The 20,661-nt window shown below is 36.4% G+C and overlaps 1 protein-coding gene across 1 annotated transcript in view; it reads right to left on the bottom strand.

Moving 5' to 3' along the window:
- LOC150089752 (succinate dehydrogenase [ubiquinone] iron-sulfur subunit, mitochondrial-like) overlaps positions 1–20,661 on the bottom strand; it is a 162,109-nt gene that overhangs the window by 123,238 nt on the left and 18,210 nt on the right. The window contains exon 2 of the mRNA XM_090368781.1: positions 15,595–15,666. Coding sequence (XP_090224907.1) covers positions 15,595–15,666 — 72 coding nt within the window. The remainder of the gene's footprint in view (positions 1–15,594; positions 15,667–20,661) is intronic.

The following is a 20,661-nucleotide window of genomic DNA, read 5'->3' on the forward strand; positions in this document are numbered from 1 at the left end:
TTAACCCTCTCAATAACGTATTCAATTTGTTAACATTTCTGTTTTTTTTTATTTCTGAGGCCTGTGCTTCATGTCGCAAATCTATGGAGGTCTTCAATACAGACCAATCGTTCCTAGGATGCAGATAATTTAATTTGTCACGAAGTTTCCTAACTTGGGAAAGGTATTTTTGTTTATCAGAATACCGAGATCTTAAGGCATGCTTAACTATATTATGCGATGTGGTAAGTGCTAGTTGCTTAACGTCCAAAATTTTATGATTTAAATTAACCCTGGCAAACTTCGGAATGATGTAGTTTTGAAGGCAATACTTTAGAAGAAAAATATGGTAACCTTGGGCCGAGTATCTTAGTGTTAATCTAATGTAATTTTGCACCAAGGTATTCAAAAAAATCCCCCATAATTGTGTGTATCGATAGTTTATACCTTTAGAGAAAGGAAATGAATGAAATAGTCAATAAGAGATTAAAAATGAATTTGATAGTATGAACCAGAACTGTAATGCTCAATAGGTTCATATCAATATTGGCAAAAGAATAAGAAGTTTACCTCAATATGATACATATTGAGGAAGGAAAATCGTTTTGCCTTTTTTTTCGTTAAATTAATTTACTTAATTTTTACTTACGTTAAAATTGATTTTTAATTTTGTCCATTTGATTTTTAATTATTGTTAATTATTTCTTACTGTAATGTAGGATTTTTGGTTTTTTTAAAATTGTTTTTGTTTTAATTTCTGGAGAGTATCATATTGAGGTAAACTTCTGTTATTCTTTTGCAAATATTAGTTTTTATTAAATTTTGTATAATATTATGATTATTTTATAACACATATATTTTATATATGTTATGTAATATTTTGACATTAATTTATTATGGTATATTTTACATACCATAATAATTCAGCAATAATTCCGACACAGTATGGATTTATTAAAGGAAAGTCTTGTCTGACAAATTTGATTGGATACTATCAGGTGGTTACAAAGGAACTGGATGCAAAAAATAATTTTGATATCATATACAGCAGGCCTCCGTTATAACGTGGTTCGCTTTACGCTGATTCGCTATAACGCTGCTTTTATATTATAACCCGTATCTGACTATAACGCTGTCACAGATCACTATAACGCTCTTTTACAGATTACATTTTTGACATATTTAACGATATCATTTCATTTGATGGAGTCGATAGCTTGAAAATGAATAGCAAAACAGCATTAAAACGTTTCCCACGCTCAGTGAAATTTAATTGCAGTAAGTGACTTGTTACGTAGTTCTGAGATCAACATTTTAAGAAATGATCAAATATATTGCTTGTAATATTTGCATTATATGCATTTATCCGAAGTCTAGTCATCACTCAGTACAGTATTAGACATCGTGCGTAATGGAAAGTTTACTTGAACATTGTATCATAATTAATTCAACCAACGCAGTTACATTTTCAAAGAGCTAATAATGACCGATAGGAATGAAAAAGCAACAACGTCTGGGCGCAGTAAGAAGACTATAAATGTAAGAAAAGCCTGAATTTGAAAATTAAATTAGACGTTTTGAAGCGAATCGATTCCGGTCAACGACAAGCGGATGTGTGCCATAATTTAGGACTTGCAACTTTAACTGTAAGAACAATTATAAAAAAAAATAAATAAAGAATTAATTTTAGCAGCGGGAAAGATAGCTGTTCCACGGCAAGCAACTAGGGCTAGGCCGACTATTAGGATTGAAATGTAAAGACTAATTTTATTGAAGATAATATTCCAATGCAGAATTCAGTTAAGTTAAATATTTAAAAAAAAAAAAAAAAAAGAGAGAGAGAGAGAGAAAGAGATTAGCCAATATGATGATCTGAAGAAAACTCGCCTAAAAAAAAAAAAAAATGTGGAACCATTTAAAACTGGTAAGGGCTGGTAGAATAGATTTAAAATCCAGGGAGAAGCCTAGTGCAGATCAAGGAGCCGAAACTTTCAAAAAAGAACTTGTTAAAATTATTGAAGAGGGGTATTATGTGTTATACTTCTCAACAAGTTTTTAACATAGATGAAGCATGACTTTTGTGTAAACGAATGCCTAAAAGAAGTTTCATATTGAAAGAAGAAAAAACATGCCAAGTTTCAAAGCGGCGAAGAATCAGTTGACTTTATTGTTGGGTGGTAATTAAACTGCGGGCCATTTAAAATTAATACCCCTTTTAGTTTATTTGGAAGAGGGCCAAAGTTCTACTCAAAATCCACACATTTTTCATGATTAAATTCATCCATTAAATTAAATCAATTAAATTCATTATTTTTTTTCGAATTTTAAGTTTACTTTTGATACGCAAGTAGTTACCACATAATTATACATATGTAATGCAGAATATTTGAATATTAAATATTTTGACCGACATTTGTGCATCTTTTCATTACTGTTTATTATTGATTAGGAAATACCTATGGCACCGACCCCCAGCTCATAAATACATATGTTACCTTATGGGAAAGCGGCACTCGTTTAGCGCGGATTCACTTAGCGCTCTGTTTTTCCGGAACGAATGATCAGCATTAAGCGGGGGTCACCTGTACTTGAATTTCAGGAAAGCTTTTGCCACTGTTACGCACTGACGACTATTGTACAAATTGGAGCAGAATGGTATTAAAGGTAAGTTGCTACAATGGATTAAAGGGTGGGTGAGTGGGAGAAGACAGAGTAGTAATCAATGGACGGTGCTCTTCTTCGACTAATGTTATTAGTGGAGTGCCAGGGTTCAGCCCACTGTTGTTTTGTATATTTATCAATGATATTGATGAAGGTATATGATAGGTGGAACAGAACCAAGGTATGTCTGCCAGGGGCAAAGGTTGATGATGTTGTACAGCAGATATCATCTTTTAAAGGGCACAAAAGGTGATATTGTTGTACACGTTGGCACTAATGTTATCAAGACTAGGAGATGGGCAGAATTACTTAACAAAGTACAGGTCACTGTTGAAAAAACGCCGTGAATTAGCGTTGAATTTGAAAATGTCTGTAATTCTGCCCAGACACAATAGGAGGGAGTATATGATGAGAGCCATGTCGATCAATTCGGCCCTGGAGAGATTGTGCAAGGCTCAAGGGTAGAATTTTTCTCAGCCTGGTCTGTGCTTGTTAGCAGGAGAAGCTGCTTCTACAGGGATGAGATACACTTAAATAGAAAAGGTGCAAGAATATTTGCTGATGCTATCAAGGCAGTGTTAGATGGTTCGGAAAACTGCTAGCTTAGGGAGGATACACAGACTAATAGATTAACAGTAGCTGCTGGCAGAGGCGAAAGTGATTCTTGCACTGCTTCTATTGGAATGAGCAGCAGCCTGGAAAACAAGATGCAAGGTATTTCAGAGACAGCTGGGAGTCATTGTAGTACAAGTAAACACATGGGTTGTGTTAGGGTAGCTAAGAATAGGAACAAGTGCATGTATACTTACGTATACACTACTGCTAGGAGTTTGGTAAATAAATTTGATGAATTTGAGGTGTTGGTCCAAACATCAAAGGCAGATATTGTTCGATATCAGAGACATGGTGTCAAACAGATATAAGGAATGCAGAACTGGAATTTTGGGAGTACAATGTGTACAGTAAGGACAGACATGATAGGAAGGGAGGAGGGGTTATGCTATTAGTTAAGAAACACATAAAATCTAAGGAAGTGCAGCCAGTCGACATCACTGGACAGTGGAGTGTCGAGTCGGTTTGGTGTGACATAGGCACTGGGGGATCAAAATTGAGAGTAGGAGTGTGTTATATGCCTAATGACTTAATTTCCGAGATATTGACTGGAATTTGTGGGTTGGTCATTCACACACTAACAAGGCTTTTGTGGACTTATTGGATGATTGTTTTCTACATTAGCATGTTCAGGAGGCAACTAGAGGGAGTAATACTCTTGATCTGATTATCAGTAGTGATTCTTCATGCATAGGAATCTGCAGATAAAAGAACCACTAGGTGGCAGTGATCAGTGTGCTCAAATGGGATTTACTCAAAGAGAACTAACATCAGGGGTAAAGGGAAGGGTTTCTGCTTTCGTAAAAGCGACTACGGAAGTCTGAGACAGTATTTAAATTCTATACGGTGGGACCAACTGATGATGTTACCAACAGCAAATTCAAAATGGGAGGCATTCAAAGAATTAATCTTGGAAGCTACTAGGCTTTACATTCCAATTAAGAAATATTGTTCAAGGTTTAGGATTAAATGGATGTCAGGTGAACTAATGAGACATGTGGCAGAGAAGAAAAATGCATGGGATACATATAAATTAATGGGTGACATGGAAGCCTATGATAGATATAAGCTGGTTTGTAACCAAATTTGGGCAGATGGGCTGAGAAGTGGCAACTGAAATTTAACATTGACAAATGCAAAGTACTGCATATGGGTAGAAGTAACCCCAGAGGAATGTACCAATTGCATGATACTACACTTAGGGTGGTAGAAAATGAAAAATACCTGGGGGTAATTGTGCAGTCAGATATGAAGTTTTCTGAGCAATGCAGACAGGCTACAAGATCAGATCATGGAGTTTGGTAAATGATATACAAAAATTTTGCTAGCAGGGACAAGGAGGTGATTATCCCTTTGTATAAGGCAATGGTCAGGCCATGCCTTGAGTACTGCGTACAGGTCTAGAGGCCACATTTTAGGAAGGATGTAGATTTGCCTGAGTTTGTACAGAAAAGGGCAACAAGATTGGTGATGGGAATGGTTGATTGATTGATTTTGATTTTATTGGCGCAAAAATAACTGCAGTTATACTGCGCCAAGAAAAGATGGGAATGAGGGATCCTCTTACCAAGAGAGGCTAAGTTCTGCAAATTGCAGTGGCTGGAAACAGGCACCTGCGAGGTGATCTGATTGAGCTGTATAAGGCCTTGGATGAGTTTAGCATGCTGAATTCTGATGGGATTCTTCCACTTGCTCAGATTAAGAACCTAAGGGGGCATAAATTCAAATTGAAGAAAGACAATTGTAGAATAGATGTGCAAAAAATTTGCCTTTAGCCAGCGGGTGGTTAATTGCTAGAACAAACTTCCATCTGTCGTTGTGGAAGTTGATAGCTTAAATAAATTCAAGGAGGAACTGGGCAAACTTTTAGAGGGAATGGTTGTGTGAATTTTTTTTTTATTTATTATTTTTTTTATTATTATTTTTTATTTTTATTTGGCTGATGCTACATAAGCTCGTATGCTTCCTTTCTTGCATCACATGCCTCTATTACTATTACATGGCTGTGTAATGTGTTCTCTTCATGACTCATTACACAGTCCTCTTATCCAATGTTATATACAGATGTTAAAAACTTAATTACACTATATAATTATTTGATTTTTACATTATATATCTATGTCTACAATCAAATATTTACATTGAATAACATGACACTAAGGATCCTAGTGTGACTGAAAAATAAGCAGATGTATATCTGCCAATACTTCTCTTCTGTCCACTTATTTGTCATTCCATTCTTGGTCCATGAAAATCATATTTACATATCTAAGAGGTTCTGTGAGGTATTACTCAGTAGGGTGAACTGTCCCAGCGCTGTGCAAACTTATTTTGGTTGCAACCCCCTTTATTAAATATAAAATTGATGCTACCCCTCAATGTAAATGAGGTAGGATAACCAGATTTTTAGAGAAGAAAAATGGAATTTTATAAATTATGTAGTAGAAAATTTTATTCGAGTACTGAGAGAGGAATAAAAGAATTGTTTCCTTTTAATTTACACATTAAAATAATTGTTTAATATTTTTATTGAATACAGCAAAAAAAAAAAAAAAAAAATCATATTCTTATTCTTCAACTAAGATTACAAAACAAAAAATTAACATTTACAAAACAAATACAAATGAGAAGGATGAGCCTGGATAACTGATAATACTTGGTTCATATTTGACACAACATTGAAACTGCTACTCTCATGTCATCATCTAGATCAAATCTGGAATGCTGTTTTGTATTTAAAGCTGTTAATTTTGAGAAACCAACCTCACATAAATATGTACACCTGGAAGGTAGCAATGTTTGTATTGCCATTTTCGATAATTCTGGATACTCATCTCTTAGAGAAAGCCAAAATTTTTCACAAGTTGCAGTCTTGAAACGAGAACATAATGCTTCGTTAGACGACAGGCTGACAAGATTTCCTTTTGCTGAATGCTAATTTTGGGACAAGAAGAAATTTCAAAAGCCAAGGGATCACGAATTGAATACAACTTTTTTTTCTGGAGATACATTAAATCGTTTGTAAAAATTGTTAATTAGCATTGTTAGGTGGGTGGCAATGAGATCTGTAAATTGTAGAATGTCGATATTATTGCTATTAACAAAATCAAAAAAAACATGGGAACGTTTCGGTATTATTAGGCTTAAATTCAGTTTTATAAAGATTCAGCTTCTTTTTGAAAACTTCTATTTTATCACTGATATTAATATATTTGTTCCCTGTACTTGAAGATTTAATTTAAATCATTATGTTTTTCAAATATATCAACAAGTTAAGTAAGTCTTCCAAGCCATTTTTGATTGGTAAAGAATTGAGCAAGGTTCTAAATTTTATCCAATAAAAACAATAAAACTTCATGTGTGAGGTCAAAAAGACATTTCAATACTTCACCACTGGACAATCACCTCATTTTCATATATAAAAGAAGCGTTTCATAAGCGGATCCCATTTCATTACAAAGTACACTTGGTCGTTGACTTACGACCTACGCGACTTACAACCGGCCGCACTTACGACCACAAAAAAATATATAAATAATAAATAAATTAATAATAAATCAGGAAGTCACTACTGAGGACACCCATAACCCAGGTGAGGAGGCACATCAATGACGGGAGGCCTGAGAACACCACCAGGCACATACACTCAGTTGCTTTCAAGCATCTGTTGTGTGTGGTGTATTAATTAAAATTCTACTGAAATACCCATAAAATGTTTAGTAAAAGGAAAATGCCTTCATCTACATATACGCCAGCTAAGACAAGGAAAACTATTGATTTAGAGTGTAAAATGAAACTTATCCAGCAGTATGAAGGCGGAAAGAAAGTGAATACTATAGCACGTGACTTGAAGTTATCACATTCCACGGTATTGATGATACAAAGAAAGAATTCGGGAAGCTGTGAAAGGTTCTGCACCTATTAAGTCTACAATTTTAACCGAACAATGGCAGGGACCCATCCATGAAATGGAGAAATTGATGTTTATGTGGATGGAAGATTTAAAAAAAAAAAACTACACCCATGAGCCTTCACACAGTGCAAGCAAAGGCTAGAAGTTTGTTTCGGAGTTTAAAATCACGTGCCGGAGACAATTACGCAGAAGATTTTCAGGCTAGTACTGAAAATCTTCTGCGTAGTACTGGGTGGTTTAAGCGTTTTAAAAAACGATTTGCTTTGCATAATGTACATGTCACAGGAGAAGCAGGAAGTGCAGATGAAGCCAAAAAATTCGTTAATAGTTTTGACTCTAATCAAAGAAGAAGGTTATCTACCGGAACAAATATTCAATGTAGATGAAACTGGCTTGCAATGGAAACGCATGCCTAATCGTATGTACATATACCAAGAAGCAAAAAAGATGCCAGGATTCAAAGCTTTTAAGGATCGGTTAACTTTGTTGCTTGGTGGGAATGCTGCAGGTTTTAAGCTCGAGCCTTTTCTCATTTATCATTCAGAAAACCCTCGTGAATTTAAACACATCAACAAGCACACACTGCCCATTTACTACCGTTCAAACCCTAAAGCTTGGATGACTCAAGCACTTCGAAGACTGGTTCATGAACTGCTTCATTGCCCAGACTCATGAATATTGTGCAGAGAGAGAGGTATCCCTTTCAAGATTTTATTGGTTATGGACAATGCCCCTGGTCATCTCCCTCATCTGGACGACCTTCATCATGATGTTAGAGTGGTTTTTATGCCTAACACAACCACTCTTATTCAACCCAGGGATCAGGGTGCTATTTCGGCATTCAAGGCTCACTATCTCAGAACAACATTCGCACAAGCCATCGAAGCGATAGATTCTGATGCTGATTTATCTTTGCAAGACTTTTGGAAGCAGTACAACATTCTTCAGTGTATCAAGAATATTTCGACCGCATGGGAATGTGTAACAAAGAATTGTATGTGGGGAATTTGGAAAAAGTGTCTAAAATGTTATGCGAATACTACATTTGAAGGATCTGAAAAAGGAGAGGAGCTGGAAGTGATTACAGAAAAAATAGTTAAACTTGCAAAAAATCTTAAATTAGAATATGAAATAGAAGACGTAGAGGAGTTGCTAGATTGTGAGACAAAAGAACTTTCGGATGAAGAGTTGACTGAATTGGAAGCACAGAGAATAGCACAAGAAAAAGCGAGAGAGGAAGAAGAGAAAGAAATTCACTGCAAAGGGTTTATCAGATTCTTTTTTGCAACTGAATAAAGCTCTTGCCAGTTTCGAAGCAGTGGACCCTAATGTCGAACGATTTACAAAGGTTGAACGTATTATTCAAGATGCTGTGCGTTGCTATTGTGAGATATATGAAGGAAAAAAGAAACAAACTGTTCAAACAAAGCTCAGCATGTTCCTCATCGAGAAAACATCTCCTACCTCAACCCAAGAACACGAACCTGATGATCCACAACCCAGCACAAGCAAAGATTAAAAATTGATTTTGTAAATTTCATTTGTATTAATTTTTACATTAATTTTAGATTGTATTTTTGTGTTTACAGTACATTATGTATAATATAATTATAGATTGTAGTTTTGTATTTTTATAAACAGTATGAATAATAAACCAATTAAAATGTAGAGAACGTTTGAATTTAACCTCATAGAGAGAGATAGCTTAGGCGTAGAAACGAAGGTATGTACAGTATCGCTAAGTAAAAGATAAAAACATTACTGTATTTAAAATGAAAAATAAAAGATGATAAAAATTTAAAAGATTATAAAAATAAATTATAAAGATGATAAAAAGATTATAAAGGTTAAAAAATACTGTTAATAAATATATGGCCGACATACGACCAGATCGACTTACGACCTGTCAGTCAGAACAGAAGTCAGTCGTAAGTCGACGACCAACTGTATAGTAAAAGTCTGCTATTTAAGCTTCTACTTTTAATAAAGTTGATCACACGTACTGCATCTTTCAAAACTTTGTGCAAATCAGTTTGCATTTACTTTGCTACTAATGCTTCCTTATGTATAATACAATGATTAAAAACTATATTTGGAGCAATTTCCTTTATTTGCCTTTTAAACCTTTATTTTCTCCTATTAATAACAGCCAAACCATCAGTACAAATTGCAAAACAGCTGTTCAACATTAGATTATTGGTTTTAAAGATTTTTATTTATAACATCACAAATCTTCACGCCCGTCATTCTAATTTTAATAAAGCTTTGCAAAATAGAAAATCCTTCAAAATATCCACTCAGTCATACGGTATCTGACATATACAATAAGTTGAGCAAGGTTTGAAATATCTGTGGATTCATCTACCTGTATTGCAAATATTGGACTTTCAATCGATTTAATAAATTGAATTTTATGTTGTCCACAATAACTGTAATATTCCGCAAGACTGTCTCTGGACAGAGCAGGTGCAGGCCATTCCGAGGGTGGACAGGGTGCATTGCACCCAGGCGCCAACATTCAAGGGGGTACTGAAAACCTGAAACTTACATACACATACTGAAGAAAATTTTAAAGGGGTGCCAAATTGTGATTGGCACCAAGGCATCACATTCCCTAGAACTCCACTGGGACAGGAATGGCTTTTAAGTCGTTGCTGTACTTTTCTCCATGAATAATTGAAATCATATTTATTGCAGCAGGGAGAACATGAGACTCGCAAAAAAAGATTCAGTTTTTTTTATTAGCTCTGGATTTCCATATGTGTCTTTTAATTTAATAGGTTTCATGCTTTCATTAGCCAGTTTTTCATAACATATTGCACAGACATTGCTCATCATCAACAACACTGTACATGAAGCCATACTTCATAAATTCCTCTTGATATTTTCTATTCTCTTTCTTTCCTTTTCATTTGGAATATGATGGCTCTCAACTAGAAATTGTTGGTTGCACTATACTTGAAATAACGTTAGTGTTCAGAGTTTCACATGCTATATTTCACACCTTATTAGCTTCTGAAGTATCGTCACTCCTCAGCCATTTTGTTCTGATTACCCAATTGTCCATGGTAAAATTTATATTTTTTCCTCTTAAAAACAACGATAATAATGAAACATGTAATATAAAAAGTAGCAGAAGAATGGAAAACACAACCAACCTGACGTGGAAGCACCAAATTTCGACGCAGAATAAAGCATGTGCAACAGACTTGCTATATAACATATATTTACTCCCACAGTATATTTGCACCTCTGGCCTTTAGGCAATTTGAGAATTTGTTCTGTAGGAAGCACGAATTAAGAGCTAGAGGGATCACAGTTCAGCAGCTGAGTAGTACTTCTCAGTACTACTCAATAAGTGAATTACAAAGCTGAATGTGTTACAGAGTGTCATGGATAAAATTGAATATCGATTTATTATGAAATTCTTGTTTTTATTATCTTGCTACACCCACCTTATTCTCTTGACTTGGCACTGTCTGACTTCTTCCCACAGCTGAAAAGTATTAATACATACTGAGAAGTCACATATTCCCGACGTGGACAATAAGTAAGAACGTCACCTTCGTCAAACGTGAAACCATCCTAACAAAATAGAGTGGCAGTAGGGTTCATTTGTATCTCAGACTTTGTTCAAGTAGTAAGGTCTCTACACAAAAAATAATTTTATTAAAAATTGCCACGACCCCTTTAATTTTTCCCGTGACCTTCTGGGGGTCACGCCTCACAGTTTGCACACCACTGAACTGTCCCAACAATGAAATCTGCAGAAGGTATCATGCAATATGGTACTTATTATAAACTGAGAGGAAGCCACTAGCACAGTTCCAAGAATCCTCGTAGCCACATTCTACAATGACATCTTAGGTAATCATACCTACCAGCACTGTCAAATTACATGGAAATGAACATGCATATAGCAATACAATTAATGTTCCAAATTACACAGCTTGTTGACAATTTGAGGAGAACAAATTTGAAACGACACCCTAATCTGTACAGAATCCTGATGAGAATCCCATGGGACATCTTTATAATGAGGATCAGGACATGGCCAATGCTTTTCACTGGTGAAATGTAAATATTACCCATCAAAAAAAAAATAATGATAATTAACAGTGTGGTTTACCCACTATGAAAATAGCAATTAGGAATTCATTATTTAATGTGATATTACATTTTTTCTTTTAAAATGACATTTAATTCTGTAACATTACGATACTGTTTTAATTAACTTCAAGTACATCATAATCAGAGCAACACAGCCATTCTTTTTTAAAGAAATTATCAAACTAAAAGTTTTAATTATTTATTAATATGCAAGTTAAATTAGATTTTCATCAACTCACTTTACAGAATTCTAATATGACACTCATCATATGAATAAAATCATGTAGGACTAGGTATGATGTAACACGCAACATTATACAGTACCTAGTCACAAGTGGCATCTATAATCAACCTATGTGTTCATTAAAACTTAGGCACCTTTTCAGTAAGCTTACTCTAGGCACCAAAATTATGACTACACAGTCCTGATAATGCCAATTTTTTTTTTTTTATGAGAACCCCAAACACGAGAGGTATTATAACCTATAGTACTTAGTACCGTGCTTGAGTTGGAGGTTGAGAAGACGAAAGAAGATATTTGTTGATATTGGACTTGAACTTCTGTAGATTGTAATTTTCAGGAAATACGTATGAAGGAAGGTTGTTCCAGAAAACGGCAGTTGAATGAATAAACGAGAAAGATGAAAAGTTGGTTCTGTGGGTTTGAAGTTGGACAGTAAATGGATGTTCGCTGGTGGCGGCACGTATTCGGACTGTTTTGAAAGAGAGAGCGGGAATTATAGAAGCCAATTCAGAAGAACAGTGCCCATGGAAGTATCTGTAGAAGAGGCATGCAGCAGAAACAGTGCGTCTATGAGAAAGCGAGTGGAGAGACTCTGTTAGAGATGAATCATTAATTAACCTAACTGCCCTCTTCTGAATGGAATCAAGAAGCCTGAGAGAGGTTTTGGGGGCACCACCCCAGATGTGGGAACAATATTCCATGGCAGGGCGGATTTGCGATTTATACAGAGTGAGCAGCTGTTTGGGAGAAAAGTAACGCCGAGAGCGAAAGAGAAAACCAAGTTTTTTAGATGCAGAGGAAGCAATATTTGTAATGTGCTTGTGCCAAGAGAGATTAGAAGTCAGGGTAATCCCCAAAAGAGATATATCATTTTGCCTAGAAATCGGAGTGTCACTAAAGATAAGCATAGGAGCAGAAGAATCCTTTTTGCGAGATATAAGACAAGATTGAGTTTTAGAAGGGTTGAAATCAACTAAGTTGTCTTTGCCCCAATGGAGAATTACCTGAAGATCGGCATTTAAGGAATTGGCAGCAGATTTTCAAGAACTTGAAGCTGATTGAGCTGGACAAGGTTTCTCAAAATGGAAAGTTGAATGCAATGTGCTATCATCGGCAAAACTATGGATAGGATTTCCAGTCAATGGAAGAAGGTCATTGATATACAAGAGGAAAAGAGTGGGAGAAAGAACTGAACCTTGGGGGACACCGGCATTAGTGGAGAAGTTAGAAGACAGAGAGCCATCCACCATCACCCTCAGTGAGTGATCAGAGAGAAAACTGGATAACCAATTACTAAAAATAGTCGGCAAACCATAAGATGGAAGCTTGTTTAGAAGACCTTTATGCCAAACACGATCAAAAGCCTTTAAGATGTCAAGAGCAACTACTTGTGTTTCACCAAACCTTTCCATTGAATTAGTCCATAAATGGGTAACATAAGCCAGAATATCGCCAGTGGATCGACACTGACGGAATCCATACTGGCGATCGTTGATCAGACGGAAGGTTTCTAGGTAGTTTAAGAGTTGGCGGTTAATTGATTTCTCCATTACTTTAGAAAGAGTAGAAGTAATTGCAATGGGACGATAATTGGATGGGAGGGATTTGTTACCCTTTTTAGGAACTGGCTGGATATGAGCAAATTTCCAAGCAGAAGGAAAAACACCTTTTGAATAAGAAAGTGAAAAAAGGCGGCAAAGAATAGGAGTAAGTTCAGGAGCACAGGTTTTGAGAACAAGTGGAGAAATACCATCAGGACCTGGAGCTTTCTTAGCATCAAGATTCATCAAAATCCTTCTGATATCCTTTTGACGGAAGACCACAGGAGGCATTGAATGGAGCGTGTTAGGAATGGTGGGAGGTGTTTTACCAAGATCATTAATACATAAGCTCGATAAAAAATGGGATGCTAGCAGGTCAGCTTTATCCTTGGCTGAAGTGACAACAGAACCATCTGGTTTGGACAGAGGTGGGAGCAGAGATGGGCAAAAGTTGCGGCCAATAGCTTTGGCAAGAGACCAGAATGCTCGGCTACCATTAGGGCAAGAAGCAAGTTTTCTACTCTTAGCCTGTTCAAACTCTAGTTTGGACTGATTAATAACTGCTTTACAATTGTTGCGAGCTTTGGTGTAGGCAGAAAATGAAACTGAAGAATTAGAAACAAGCCAATTATGATATGCAACATTCTTCTCTTGGACAGCCTTAGCACATTTATTGGAAAACCAAGGTTTAGATAAAGGACGAGATTTTAAAGTGGAGTGTGGGATAAAGGATTCCATTCCTGCAAGAATAATTTCACTGACACGATCTAAGCAAACGTTGACATCAGAAGTTTTGAAACAGTAATCAGACCAAGGAAAAGAAGAAAAGAAGTCTCGCAGGTCATCCCATTTTGCATTCTTGTAATGCCAAACAATACGAGGTTGGGAATAGCCATGAGATAAAGGTTCCATTGGAGAAGAGAATCACCAAGTTGTGATCTGAAGTGCCTAAAGGACCTCTCACTTCAACCTTGTACTTAGAAGGGTTGTTTGTGAGAAAAAGATCAAGCGTATTGGCTGTATGATTAGGATTGTCTGGTATTCTTGTAGGTAAATGAACAATCTGTGCTAGGTCATTAGTAATTGCAAAAGCCTCAGCATCTCGACCTGCTGGGTCGGTGTGACTAGAAAACGGAAGCCAGCTGGAGTTGTGAACGTTAAAATCACCAAGGAAAATTACCTCACTGTTAGGAAAGTTGGACTGGAGAAAGTCAAGTTGCCAAGAGAGGAAGTCAAAGAGCTCCAAGTGATTAGTGGAGTTGGGAGAACGGTAGAGACAACAGATGAATTTTACACAATGAGGTAGAGAGATTTTAAGCCAGAGAAGATCAAAGAGAGGAGATTCCAAATTGCCAAGTCTCTGACAGGGAATATCAGAACGGACATATGCACAAGTACCACCTTTGATGCGAAAGGAATCATACAGCAAATAATTTGGACATCCTGAGATGAGCAGTAGTTGAATCAACTGATAACTGAGATTCAGTCAGAAAAAGTACATGGGGTTTGGAAGACTGCAAGTGGAAATGGACATCCTTGAGATTAGAATTGAGACCACGTATATTTGTGAAATGAATTAGGAAGTCCTTGGGAGGTTTAGATCTTTTCGCAGATAAGCTTGCTCTATTATTTTGACAATTCATAGTCAATAGTAAGAAAAAGTGGGTGGGACATGCTGTATGAAGTAATGAAATTTTTGGATATGGCGTACATGTGGTAAGAATATACCCAGATCCTTGACATAACGTGGCCTCAACAATGCTCCCCGCATACACACTACTTGGACTCCCTCCAGTCACTATCTGGCAGAGTAGAGGTAGCAAGATTATACACTAGCTGATCTGGAAGCTTCCTAGAGAGTTACCAATAGGTTCAGTCCGGTGTACTAACTAGCGGCCGGCCTGCGAACACCGTTTTAGAGCTGTACCCTCGAAATGTAAGGAATATTGGATCTCGCCACGACATTCATCATAACCTCAAAATTCATCAATCATACTGCATGATGGAAGAGATAGGGAAGGGTTGGCCGGAACTTAGCTCTAGAGACTAAACATGGGTTCCACCACTTCAAGCCTCCAATAAGCAAAGTGGTGGTATTTCACCGGTTGATGAGAGTCATCTACCACCTAGTACTGCCTGGTAACATAGAGGGGCGGTGTTCCTCTATGTGGTGTGGGCGACACACCTCGACCCCTGCTTACATTGGTTCACACCTGGGTGATCACCCACCATGTACTTGTGCATGAAGGTTATACCCAGGATTACTAACAGTCCCACCATCGTGAAGGTGCAAGCAGAGGATTTGGCTGTCATAGACCGTCCGGACTTCGCCGAAATTGGGTCCACTTTGACTTGAGTGTCACCCGAATATCAGTTCCATCAGCGTTTTAGACTCCCAGGTAGCAAGAACAGCTTGTCTGGCATATCTAAGAGAATGTCTGTGACAACCTCAAGGACCAAAGTTACATTTGTATAGTTAGTATAGTTACATTTGTATAGTTATTAGTATAGTTACATTTGACATTTCAACTCACCCAACGATAAATAGAAAAAGTTTTCAAACTTGTTTTTGGAGCAGCACTGGCTGCTGTCTGAGCAGCCCTCACCTATAATAAAAAAAAAGTAAAATCTACCAAATATTAAAAAAAAAAATTTAGCACAAAATGGGCACTTGGTACATTATGTATTACTTTATTATCATTAAACAAATAGAGGTTTTAACTTATCCAAGTACAGTAAACCTTGATTTAAAGCCTGTTTATTAAATCTGATTAAGAGAAATATATACAACTGCCAAAGTTGCTAGAATTTTATTCCATAAAATTCTAGCAACTTTGGTAATTATATATGAATTATTATTTTATATTGGACTATATATGAATTATTAAATAATCATTAAACAGTGTTTAATGATTTTTATTTCATTTAATTATTAAATTCAAATTAAATTTCAAATTCAAATTGATTAAATTTCATTTAATTAATTATTTTTATTTAATGATTAAATTTTGGACAGCAAATAGTAATAATTCATAATTTATAACAAAAAAAGCCACAATTTTTATGTGCAAACAAAAAAAGCATTTCATCTCTGTGCATCCACCATATTGCCCATTCATTCTTCCAATCAGTTAAGGGTAACAAACAATATCCAGAACTTCAGTACAATATGCAGTATACAGATAGTCTATGAGATATGTATGGAAAAAAATGAAATACTAACTGCTGGATTTCTATTGGCCCAAATTTTTTTATTAAATATGGAAAGGCTCAACAAATCATTCTAAAAGAGCCAAATAAAAAATCTCATGAAAATTGTTAACTGGAAGTTTAGTTATTACATATGTACAAAGAAATAATAATTACCAGATTTCTATTAGTCTGATTTTAATGAAATTTAGGATGGCTCAACAAATCTTTCTAATAAAAAAAAACAATATAAAATTTTAGGAAGATCCATCCACTAGGAGTTGAGTTATTACATATAGATGGACAGAGGTGGACTGACATACATAGTGAAAACAATAGGCACTTTATGTATATATGCTAATGCACATGAAAATGGAGACATGAAAGTTCAAACTACAGCACAGTACTGTAGAACTGCACAAACTATAAAACAGTACTATAATGTAAAAACTTTACAACACTGTTGCCAATACAGAATGAATTACAGCATCGCAAGTTCACACAAGAGCAAAATTTCTTGTCTCATGCACATGTTCTGCTCTAAACTGGGCCCATTCCAACAATGGATTGGGTCCATTGTTGTTTTCTGTATTTATAAGTGATATAGCAGGCTTAATGTCCAAGTTTGCAGACGATACGAGGGTTGGCAGGGTTGTTAATGACACTAATGACAGTACACTGCTGCAACAGGATCTAGAAAAGTTGAGCAGATGGGCTGAGAGGTGGCAAATGAAGTTTAACATTGACAAATGTAAAGTACTACATATGGGAAGCAGTAACCCCAGAGTAACGTATCAACTCTGTGGTACCACACTGACAGTGGTAGAGAATGAAAAGGACCTGGGGGTAATTGTGTAGGCAGATATGAAGTTTTCTGAGCAGTGCAGACGGTCTACAAGAGTAGCTCATGGTCTTGTCAATGATATACAGGAATTTTTCTAGCAGGGATAAGGAGGTGATTATCCCCTTGTATAAGGCAATGGTCAGACCACACCTTGAGTACTGTATACAGGTCTGGAGACCTCATTTTAAGAAGGATGTAGAGCTGTTGGAACGAGTTCACAGAGAAGGGCAACAAGATTAGTGAATGGAGCAAAGGGTTGCTCTTACAAAGAAAGGCTTAAGTCTCGCAAATTACAGTGTCTGGAGACTAGGCACCTGCGAGGTGATCTGATTGAGGTGTATAAAGCCTTGAATGGTTTGAGCATGCTCAATGCTGATGGGATTCTTGCTCTTGCTCAGAATAATCGCCTGAAAGGGCATAGATTTAAATTGAGGAAAGACGGTTGTAAGATATATGTACAGAAGTTTGCCTTTGGCCAGCAGGTGGTGATTGCTGGAACAAACTTCCAACTGTCGTAGAAGTTGATAGCTTAAATAGATTCAAGGCAGAACATGACAAACATTTGGAGTGAGTTGATGGATGAAATAAGGGTTTTTTTTTTTGGCTGAAGCTATATAAGCTTGCTTTCTTGCATCATATGCCTTTGCTAATACATTCCCATGGTATATAAATTTAGACTTGTTTATAAATTCTTCATACAGCAGGAGTGTAAACAGTGCACATGGCATTTAGGGGGTCAGGCACCACCAATGGTTTCCCACATCTGTGCCATAAGTACTCTTGTGAAGAAATACAGTGACACTGTAAAAGCCAGAAAAGTTTTGTGTGTTGTATATGTAAATGTTGTATATGTAAAGGCCTTGAATGGGTTGAGCATGCTGAATTCTGATGGGATCCTTACACTTGTTAAGATTACGAACCTAAGGGGGCATAAATTCAAAGTAAGAAAAGACAGATGTAGAATAGATGTGCGGAAATTTGCCTTTAGCCAGCGGGTGGTTAATTGCTGGAACAAACTTCCATCTGTCGTTGTGGAAGCTGATTGGTTAAATAAATTTAAGGAGGAACTGGACAGGCATTTGGAGGGAATGGCGTGATTTTTTTTTTTTTTTTCTTGGTGATGCTGCATAAGCTCATACACTTGCTTTCTTGCATCACATGCCACTACTACTACTACTACTAAAGTGTTTTGTTGGGTTCTGGCTTTTGGCTGCAGGGCCCTTGGTGGAACCTTATGTTGTACATACAGACCGCTAGGAGGTAAGCCAGGCTGCCCATTGTTCTCTGCCAGAGTCGTCTGAGCTTCCTGTTCGGAGAACAAGTTAAAAAAAAAAAAAAAGAGAGAGAGAGAGAGAGAGAGAGAGAGAGAGAGAGAGAGAGAGAGAGTGTGGAGAGTACAGAGTAACACAAGAAGTGGGAAGTGAAAGTGAGAGGATGTAGATCAAGGCAGCCAGTAGCGTAGCTTAGGTCGTCAACGTCCGGGAGCAACATGTCTTCCTGGCACCCCTGAGTGTGATAATGTAATGTGAATGTGATAAATAATTCCTTCAGTTTGCTCCCCCAAAGCTCCGCACCCGGGGCAACTGCCCCTCTGCTCTCCCCCCCCCTCGCTAGGCTTCTGAGGCAGCTTCCCCTAGTTAAAGGTGGTGGATCTCTGTACTGAAACTAGCTTTCTCTGGATACTGATTATTTTTGTGCAAGTGTAAACACAAATTAAGTATGGTATTTCAACAAGTTACTTCAATGGTCATAAAAAGGAACAAAACTGCTTCATTATGATATAAAAGCAAGGCCAGCCATCTCACTGGCTGCAAGTTAAATATGCGTTATTGTAAAACTATTTAACTGATAGTAAATACCGTCAGACCAAGATTTATGACATCACCAGGTCCCAAGTAAGCAAAAACCCTAATTCAGTAGATGCTATCTGTTATTTCCAAAGTACGTTAAACTGACGATTTAGTGTATTCGTGCCCAACATGAATTTACCAGCAGGTAACAAAAATAAAACAGCATCAGTTTGATTCTTGAATTTGGAGAACTGTATCGATGGCAATCCCTTCTGCTTTAACTTATATAAATAAAAAAGAGAACAGCAGATATGGCTATAAAACTTTGATCACAAATCCAAATCATACTGAAATTTTTCTCATTTAAATAAATTTTTTTAAAAAATCATCAAATAAAAAAGAATACTCAAACTCCTTTAATCCAGTAACTTTGGGAGATGATTTATGACACGAAATTTTCTTGACCATGGGGCTTTGAACCTTAGAAGAGTAACCCATTTTTATTATTGATGATGTAAATATCATTAATAACACTAACCAACAAAAAAAATTTTTTTCTCATACCTCTGCAATGAAAATATGTGATTCTGGAAGAAATAAACGTGCTGATTACGAAAATCACTATAAAAAGTCTCTACTATCGCATCTACATCAAAAGATGTACTGTTTAATGTTAAAATAAAGGGATATATACATATAATTCAAGTTTGCAATACAAGTGTAAAAAATACCTGTAATTGTCCTTAAAAATGTTTGCTACTAAGGGATTTTCTCTTGTATTCCTGCTTACCCTCCCTCACAAGGACTAGCAGTAATCCCCCATCATTACAGGATCCCAGCGACCTTGATACCACTTTCCCATCATGGAAATATCTTGATGAAACCACTCTCCTTGTTCATCACTCACATCTCCCAGATTTTCGAAAATTTTGAGATGGGAATGAAGAAAATGAATTTTCAACGACATTCGAAAGCCCATGTTTTTATAGCACTTGAGTCAGACACCAAAATTTCACAGTTTTTGCTTTCCTATTAACAAAAAAACCATGTACTACAAAATTAATGATTAAATTCCTTCCTTAAGTTTGGCATATGCTAAATTAGGAAACACACTTCTCAAGTATGAAAATCCGTTACTTTCTTTATCTAGTCCCTTCACGAAATTTTTTTATCAATCCAAGTTCGACGTGCAGGGATGGAAGAAGAACCTTGTTTGATCACACTAAAGGAATGTAGTTTACAATTACATTGTCCCAATGTTGCACAATATTATAATGTTCTTCTGTTGCACAGCTGTCCAACAAACAAAAAACAACATTTTGTGAAATCCCCCTGCAAACAAATAACCTTAAGATCACTGCATATGTTCCAACCATAATCCTGGTATTTTATAGCATGAAAACCTTAGGCTTAAGGTTTTCATGCTTTCTTGACTTAAGTCCAACTGAATGAAACACAGGAACTGATGGAAATTTATTGCCATTATGAAGCAAAACTGCTTTTAAAATTACTTTTGAGACATCTGTGAATAAATGCCATTCATCTGACTTATGCATGACACCTAGTTCTTTCAGAAGTCCAATATTGTCTTTGCAAAAACACTGTCTTCCACAGCAAAATATTTCAAAAACTTTTCATTTCTTTTTCAAAATACTAAAATTTTTGTTCCTGCTGCGAGTATAGTCCACTGCTGTAACCTAGAACTTAACAGTTCAGCTTGTTCTTTCGGAAAATTTAAGTCTCAAACCAAATCATTCAACTCATCTTGTTTGATTAAA

This window comes from Mastigoproctus giganteus, chromosome 2 (assembly GCF_048544385.1).
Source record: "Mastigoproctus giganteus isolate SK-2022 chromosome 2, ASM4854438v1, whole genome shotgun sequence".
NCBI classification, from domain to species: Eukaryota; Metazoa; Arthropoda; class Arachnida; order Uropygi; family Thelyphonidae; genus Mastigoproctus; species Mastigoproctus giganteus.